Source organism: Carassius gibelio, chromosome A22, assembly GCF_023724105.1.
Source record: "Carassius gibelio isolate Cgi1373 ecotype wild population from Czech Republic chromosome A22, carGib1.2-hapl.c, whole genome shotgun sequence".
NCBI classification, from domain to species: domain Eukaryota; kingdom Metazoa; phylum Chordata; class Actinopteri; order Cypriniformes; family Cyprinidae; genus Carassius; species Carassius gibelio.
This window is the reverse complement of record NC_068392.1, coordinates 19,892,337-19,900,881: the sequence shown is the minus strand read 5'-3', so window position 1 is coordinate 19,900,881 and position 8,545 is coordinate 19,892,337. Positions and strand designations below refer to the sequence as shown.

Here is an 8,545-nt window from a genome sequence, read left to right as displayed (position 1 = left end):
TTCAGCAATTGCGAAAAACTGTAACATATACACCTTAGATACACATTACTTACTATGATAGATCTTGTTTAATTACAAGCAAGGTTGATTGTTTGAAAATAAGTAAAAAGATATGCATTAAAGTAATTAATTAAGAATGCATTTTGATGTTAAACAGAGATAGTCTTCATCAACTATAAAAATATAAAATATTGTTTTTCAATAACAAAGTATGAAAAAGTAAAAAAATAAAATAGTAATCTTTGGAAATACTTTATTTCTTGTCTTTCATAACAATACCAGTGAAAATACACCAAATACATATTTGTCAAACAAGCCATAAGGCTGTATTTAAAAATATTGGACTGTGAGGTTAAGTTCACTTGAAAAGCTCCAGCAGAAAAAAGAATTAAGTCATCTGTCAACTGTAATAATATACAATATAAAGTATAATCGTAAAATAAAAAACTGTATTTTTCTGTTACATACTATAATGCATCTTTGCAGTAATATAAAGTAACACAACAGTTATATAATACACTCAATCAAGTAGTGATCCATAGGCAGCCTCCTCTGGGGAAAAACAAAATGTCATAGACTGACACGGCACCACAGAATAAGTGAATATTGAGAAATGCAATCAAGAATGAGTTTTTACATTAAGGCCTAAATGTGATGATAGAGGAATTGTCATGAGGTCACCAAAGTCATCATGTGCTTACAAGATTTCATGGCAATCTACCCAATTAGACAATATTCAATTTTACATTCTGGTCTAATGATTGTGCTACAGGGAATGTCATAAGGTCAACATGACGTGATTCATTGCTCAGAAAATTACAGAAATCGGTTCATAACATTTGTTGTGTGCAGGTCAAGAGTTTGGCAACGTTGGTGGCAACGTTGGTGCAAAAGGAAAGGTTACAGGGTCACCACAATCAAGGGGAGTCTCTCTTTTAGAAGAGTGTACACTACCCAAATATCATGAGCACAGTAATTACATCTGGTAATATCATACATGCAAAGTTGACATTTTTGGCTAAGATTGGTGGCCCTATAATGAGATGTTTGTGCATTTTCAATGAACTCTGCAATGTGCTTACTAAATTGCTTGGAAAATCTAAAGACACAGTTTGAATTTTCAACAAGATTTTGATGTGGTTAATTAATCAGCATTCTAAAAATACACAGATATAGGGCAAGTCCATTTCCTTCCACATAGTCCTTCGTGCAGCTTCCATCTGGGGAAATAAAGAATTAGGATAAGAGGGTGAATTTCAACTGTTTTAGAATAAGTAAGGTGTGTAAAAATAAATTATTAAGAATAACAGCAACAGGGGGTTATTCCAAAAACAAACAAACAAACATACATAATAATAAATAAATGACCTAAATTGTGTTTTCCTCTTCATCCTCACTGGTGTCTGGACTACTGAGGTCACTTTGATCTTCCTCTTCAACATGTAGAAGGACAGAGGCCTCAGGACCTAAGGCAGTCTTGTACTGTTGGAGGACCATTTGGAACCTTTCTGACACCTCTGACAGTCTTCTTCTTAAGAGACAGCAAAATCCCTCATTTCCCTGGTCTACGTCTCAAAATACAAACGAGATTACATTAAAGACAAACTATATTAAGACTGTTTCTTAAGGCAAAAGAACTTAAATGGAGTAAAAAGATATCACCTATTCAAATCTACATAGCAGGATGATTGGCATTTTTACGTATATCGCTGACATGGGACCAGGCTAGCTTCTGTATAAAACAACTTAAGGCAACATGGCTCACTGAGGTGACTTTATGGAGGGAGGCCCAAAGCAGCATATATATATGATATCTGATAGCTGTTTTAAGTTAACAGTTTTCTTCTTCACTACAGTTGTGCTGAAATAAGACATTTTGTTACTTGCTGACCAGCAAGGTTTTCTATGTTGACTGGAGGAGATGATAATAATAAGATTAATCTTGATGTTATTCTAACCACGTGTAACACATCAGGACACAAATTTCAATGTTCAAATTACTTTGTTAATTTATGCTTTCAAGTAACAGAAATACTACAACAAATCTGCACATCTTTCAAGCAAATGTGAATCTTTATAGCCTTACTGACTTGTTAACATAGCTACAGTAACAACTTTAATCCCCATTTTATGTACGTGTTAAAGGACCTCGGCAAAGAGAGCAATAACCGTTCTACTCCATCAAGTTCTGTGACTGATGTGTTTTTTTTTTTTGTGTGTGTTAGATGGACAGGGTTTTAATTAAACTTACCCTCTTCAGCCAACTTGTTCTTGAGAACCATTGCCAAGCTCTGCAACCATGTGCAGTGTTGTGCCATCTCCAAAACCAAAACTCTTGTTTCCTCATGCAGTCGCCTTGTTAACATCACTTGGTCGTGCACTCGTTTCTTGATTGAAATGTTTGCTAAGAATCAATAACAGTTATATGTATACATGAGACAATCTTGCATAATCACTACAAACATTTACTTTTTTATCAAATTGATACATAAGAAAACTGAAAATACACCAATAAACTAAATTAATATTACAATACTCAATATGTAACATGCATGCCTTAGTTCAGTATACTCTATAAAGCAGAACTGAAAATAAATTCCTGTGAAGCATCTAAAAACAGACATACCACTGCCATGAACCTCCCACGGCCAAATTTGAGACACAGTATTCTCTCCAGTTAGGGAATGCTCCACCACAGCTATGTCAATGGTTGTTGCCGATTCTAGTACAAGATCATTGTATTTCTGTATCTCCTGAAGAAGGAGTTTTTTGTCTTCTGCCAGCTTCCTTCGAAGGCGATGGCGAAACTTGCTGCTGTCTAGAAAGACATGAAGTACAGAGGCAGAGGTTTTTGACAGCACTCTTAAGCAAGAAAGATATTATAGCACCAAAAACTTACAAAAAAAAAAAGTTGTTGAAGTACGTGAAAATTATAATGTAGACTGACATGGGAAACAAAGGTCCAGTGTGTAAAATTTTGGGGGGAATCTATTTGCAGGAATAACACACACACACACACTTTTCATGATTGCCTGAAAATAATAATTGTGCATTAATTACTTTAGAATGGGCAGTTTTTTTTTTTATCTAAATACATTCCCCTTTCATGGAGGCCGCTATGTTGCACCTCCATGTTCCTACAGTAGCCCACAACGGACAAACAAACACTGGGTTTAGATAGTACCTCACACATTTTCTTGTCGGCTACTGTAGCTTGGAAAGATAAGAGGTGAGGGAAGCTGGTTGCAATCGTCAAATCTCAATGATCGATACCACTAAATCCTACAGACTTATCATTTAAAGAACAGAATTCAATGATTGAGCTGAACTGTGCTACTACATTATTTGCTAATTCCATGTTGGTGGAGTAGGATGCATACAGTAGCTTGAATTTATCAGCCTATTATATTGTAGAGTTATACCATTCTGACGGTAGAGGGTTCGCTTCCGGTGCCTCACACTAAGGTAGAGCCCCTCAATTGACTGCTGAATTTCTTTGTGTGTTGTGCCTTGACTGACACGAGATGTACCAGGTGTCTCTGTAGAAGAAATAGTGAGAGCAAATTCACTGTTAAAACAACACAGAACCGTTTCTCTGTTTGAATTTTATGTTAAACCTTTTAATCAAACTTATTTAAAGTTAGTATGTGCACTTCCTGCAAGGAACTGGAATATTCTAATAAACCTGACATAAATGTGGCATCACATTAGATGATGATCCGCCTACTATTTTTTCTGCTCTTTAATATCAAACATAAAATGTAGATGGTAGAAAGGGATGTTTGTTGTTTCTTTTATCTGGTCATGCTTACCACCAGCTGCCCATTCCTTTACATCAGATAGCCACTGTGATACCAATTCATCTGTGCAATCTAGCTCTGTTTTTAGGTCAGCTAGCCTTGCAGTCTCATCATGGAGTCTCTGACAAGTCTGATGAACAGTGTTATACAATAATCAGGATTACAACTTTGTATGATTACCAACAGGCCAAGTAAACACAACAAAAGGACACACAAAACAATTAATAAGAGACTTACCTTCACATATCTTGTGGAAAGTGCCTGATGTAAAGAGAGATTTTTTTTCTCGTTCCACCCCATTGCATGCAATGTAAGCATGTCCACCCATGCTGTTTAAAGCAAATAATGAGGTTATGATGATCAATCTAAAAAAAAAGTATACACGAATTTTGCAAACTCCGATCACCTGCTTTTGACATGTATTTGGTCGTCAGGGCACAACGTGAAAGGTAACTGTTCACTTGCTCCACCTCCTCACCAGCGGTTGTCCCTGCTCCTTCCTGGTTCCTGCCACTCCAATTAATCTGTTAGTAAAGGGTGAAAGAAACTAAATTAAATTAAATTAAATTTATATAGGACAATATCACAAAACACAATCTGCATCAAAGGGCATTACAATCCATGCAAGAAATGGTATTAATGTGCTTGTTAATATTACAAATGTACATATGATGCTAAAATATTATACACACCTCACACTTAGTAGCATGGGCTCGAGCATGCATTACACTGAGAAAGGGTTTCATAGTGGTCAGCTCCTGAAGAGCAGGAAGGACACTAGCAACTTTCTCCAGGTATGGCCAGTATTTGCATGCCACATCCATTGCGAAGAATTGTGCCTTGGCTGGCATGAGCTCCTTTTGAAGGTACAGAGGGTAGGCAAATATCTCTCCCCTGTACATATTAAGGGCTTTCAAAAGGAACCCATGACGACACACAGCAACCTCCATCCCCTCTTCGTCCAATTTTGAAGCCCTCCTTGAAGATTCCCTCGCTGCTGTCCATTGGGAGTCCCCACATGTGCCTCTTCCCTGTGTCTATGACACACAAAACAAACATGACAAATCAAATAAAAGCAAAGATGTCATTCAATATATGGCATTTATTCTCTCAATTTGATTTTGGAATTGGTAGGCAGAAGTAATTGAAGTTGGGGTTACGGTTATTATTGTAAAAACTATTTTGTCAACTTGCATTTTTCACTGCTTTCTGTATGGTGTCGACAAATCTAGACACCACACTGTCTTCAGCCACAAAGAGCCCCTCAAAAAAGCCAGGATCATCAGAGCTAAGGAAGAAAGAAAAATAAAAAATCCATTCAAGAAATATATGAAGGAAGAAAATAAATCAATAAAAAGACTGGAAGAAAGATCACCTTCCGTTTCGGCAAAAGCGATATAGCTTTCTATTTCCATCTGCTGAAACAGCCAACATTTCTGGTGTGCAGGCTGGGCAGGTGAAAGGAGCACCACAGCAGAGCTGGTCTTCCTCAAATGATGCATACGAAAGCTCTAAAAAGCTGCGCTGCAGTGCATCGCCGTTGATAGGTCCAGACTGGAAAATATATAGAATGAAATATTATTTGTGATGTGGTCTTATAGATTATTTTTTTTAATTTTTTTTTATAAAATGGTAATAACATTTACACTTACTCTTCCTCCACACTTAGTCCGATGCTCCAGCAGCTTTGCGAAGGCTTGTCTGGAGAATCCCGGAGATATGATCTTGAGTTCCTGAAGGGAGCTCAAGAGGTCCAGGGTATAAAGTGTGGAATTGGTGATGGAGGCTGGCCAATATCCACTTCTTAGGAGGTCTTTAAAGGCAGGGGTCCATTGCTGCTGGCATGTTTGACATTCATACAGTGGCTGATGCAAGTCAAAACGCCCTTGGAACAAAAAATTTATTAAAAATATAATACACATTTACCACATACTTAATTTTACAACACTTAGTTAATTCTGCACATTGTGAATGGTTGAGAGATATTGCACAAGTTCCTATAATCCCACATTATATTATTATTATAATTTTATAATATATAAATATTTTCTAATTCACTAAATTCCACACTGCTGTGGCGATTGGACATCATGCTGGAAAGATGGTTATATGTTTTTTCTTTGTGAAGGACAAAAATAAAATAAAAATCTGTCTTTGTTTCAGTTAATAACAATATCATGTGCTATTCCATATGTTTTGACACTTCTGCAATTGTAAGCACAATGCCACAGCACACTAGTGTGAAAAACATCAAATCTACAAATAAAAATTGTAATATATATATATATATATATATATATATATATATATATATTTTTTTTTTTACCATTGATGGTAATTAAAATCACTGGTTTGCCTGGTAAGACAGTGAAGTTTGTGCCTCCACAGGAGCAGTCTGGCATCTTCACAGTTGGCAAAATGCAAGCTGGCAAAAAGAAGGAAAACCAATAATTTAGATTATCTGTAACTGTCTGCAGACACACATTGAACAGCAAAATTAAAGCTTTCGTGAGAACGTACCTTGCTCATGGGTGCAAAATCCAGCTTCCCCTTTGATGATGCATGTGGTTGAAGGAATGGCTTCAAAAAAACCACGAATCACGCATTCCCTGTTGTGGAGTGGCTGTTTTTTGTGATGCAATACATCACAGTCCCCACAGAACCACTCCTCAGGAAGACACTCTCTGCACCTAGGGAGAAAAGAAAACAATATTATAATATAATACATTATTTCAGGTGAATAACTCATATAAAGTACTGTACAGTATATTTAAGCTACTTCACTTTTACTAGGTTTGATTTTATTGTATAGGATTGAATAGTGCCTCAATGTTTAGCACTGTCACCTCACAGCAAGAAGGTCCTAGATTTACTTTTCTCATTAATGTGTTTTTCATCTGGGTATCTAAGTCTTCTCCAATCCCAAAAGACATGTCACCTACCCTGGGCAATTAAAGTTTGGTATTAATGAAAACCAACCTAATAACAGCAGGCTTGTTGCAAAGGCCACACAGGGGATGACCAACAGCCTCTTTTGAAATAAGGCATTTTAGGTGGTATGGTCTTGCTTCTTTCCAGCGCTCTGAGGCTTTCTGTTGCCGAAAAGACCATGATGATGCAGAGCTACTTTGAGGCTGACCAGCAGAAGGACATGACGCCAAAATGTCAGAGAGCCTCTCCATATTTTTTTCTGTAAAGAAAATACAAAAATAAAGCGGTAAGGGATAATTTACTGTAGATAAGAAACAATTAAAAGTCAGCTGATCAGTATTAGAATTAACATTTTTTTTATTTACTGTACTTGCATAAATTAATCACTGTGAATTACCAAATTCCTCTTGAGGATTTAGTTTAGTTGAGGTTGCAGTAAAAGGAACCTCAACACTGGATGAAAGGGAGCACTCAAACGTGGGATATGTGGCTGTAAAACAAGACATAGAAGAATAAGAACAAGTTAGGCTATCACACTCCATTCTTGTTCTTCTTTTCAACCTATATACTAAACAATTTATGAAATCAGACATATGTTTGTTAAGTACTTGGCAGTGTCTTCTACAATAGTGTCACTGAAATGTTTATCTACTTTTTAATGTCTTTTTAGATATTTGAATTTTTTAACTCTCAATAAACAATTACATTGTTCTAATTTGAGTTGGTCATAGTAAATTCCTACAAATGTCAAATAATTAAAATATAACCTGTAGCGGAGGCATGGCGTCGCCCTCCTCGCCTTCCCCTCGGCTTACCACGTCCTACAGAGTCCCTTTTAGAGGTGTGTGGAGGGTCTCGTACACGTTTTCTCTCATCAGCTGCTCTCTGTGTATTGGAGTGAATATTTCTTGTAAGACTGATGTTTTTAAAAGGACTGTAACCAAAAGGCAGGTAACTAGTGAAAGGAAAACACAACATAGTGTGTTAGTAAGGTGTTGAACAGCTTAAATGAGCCTTGGAATAGATTCTCCAAGTCTCTGTGGGGAATGGAACTGCATATACTATTATTATTATTATATTCCCTTATTAACAGAGCATGGTAGGATGCATCATGCAATATACCTGTATTAAATCTTCTGCACTCATCATTCTTACACATTCCTCATCATGTTTTACTTTAATTTGTTATGTTCAAGTATAAAATGATTGAGGTGTACAAAAACTCTAACCTTGGCTTCAGCTAAAATGTGTTCATGTTTCAGCTCCAGAGCCATGCGTCTCCCCTCTTTGTAGTGGGGATCCTTTGAATCAAGTTTATGCTTGGTGGCCATTGCAATGCAGTCAGATACAGACAGACAGACAGACAGACAGACAGACAGACTGACAAAGATGGGTAAGACAGGTAGACAAAGACAGACCGGGAGAAAAGAAAGAGCAATAGATGTGAGACAGATAAAGTTTGAAGAGATGGACAGAAATATAGATATTAAGAACAGAGAGGATGTAAGATATAGAAAATAAAGAGATAGAGGTTGGCTCTTAAAAGTGCCGTTGGGTTTTAAAAATCAGGTGTAGCTATAGGACAGGTGATGAGTTTGACAGGATCTGCAAGGAGAACAACAGAAAATGTTAATTATGTAGTATTATGTTGATATAATCATTTAAAAAGTGTACCCTAATAGTGAGTGATTCTCATTTTATAATAAATACTTAAGATAAATGGATACATATTCACGTTGTTCCTATTTCCTTTGCGACGGTGAAAAGGCGCGTAATAAAAAAAGGCGCGTAATTTGTAAAGCCCCTAACATGTG

General features: G+C 36.6%; 1 protein-coding gene and 1 long non-coding RNA gene across 2 annotated transcripts; both read right to left on the bottom strand.

The window, feature by feature from the left end:
- Nucleotides 1-356: 356 nt before the first annotated feature.
- On the bottom strand, nucleotides 357-2,469 carry LOC127943339 (uncharacterized). Its single transcript, XR_008149626.1, has 3 exons — nucleotides 2,252-2,469; nucleotides 1,369-1,565; nucleotides 357-1,220 (listed from the first exon to the last, which is right to left on the bottom strand). It is a non-coding gene; the product is annotated as an uncharacterized LOC127943339 (long non-coding RNA).
- A 3,788-nt stretch (nucleotides 2,470-6,257) lies between these two features.
- LOC127942495 (uncharacterized) lies at nucleotides 6,258-8,294 on the bottom strand. Its single transcript, XM_052538212.1, has 6 exons — nucleotides 7,961-8,294; nucleotides 7,499-7,616; nucleotides 7,129-7,221; nucleotides 6,780-6,990; nucleotides 6,321-6,490; nucleotides 6,258-6,271 (listed from the first exon to the last, which is right to left on the bottom strand). The coding sequence occupies exons 1-6, from the start codon at nucleotides 8,060-8,062 to the stop codon at nucleotides 6,258-6,260; spliced, it is 708 nt and encodes a 235-aa protein (XP_052394172.1). The 5' UTR covers nucleotides 8,063-8,294.
- Between the last annotated feature and the right edge of the window lie 251 nt (nucleotides 8,295-8,545).

Bases quoted from the DNA above. Each gene is read 5' to 3' on its own strand.
- LOC127942495 (XM_052538212.1), bottom strand. From the start codon at position 8,062: ATGGCCACCAAGCATAAACTTGATTCAAAGGATCCCCACTACAAAGAG. The intron at 7,617-7,960 runs GTTAGAGTTTTT...TCCAATACACAG, and splicing joins ACATTTTAGCTGAAGCCAAG to AGAGCAGCTGATGAGAGAAA. The intron at 7,222-7,498 runs GTTATATTTTAA...CTTGTTTTACAG, and splicing joins ACGCCATGCCTCCGCTACAG to CCACATATCCCACGTTTGAG.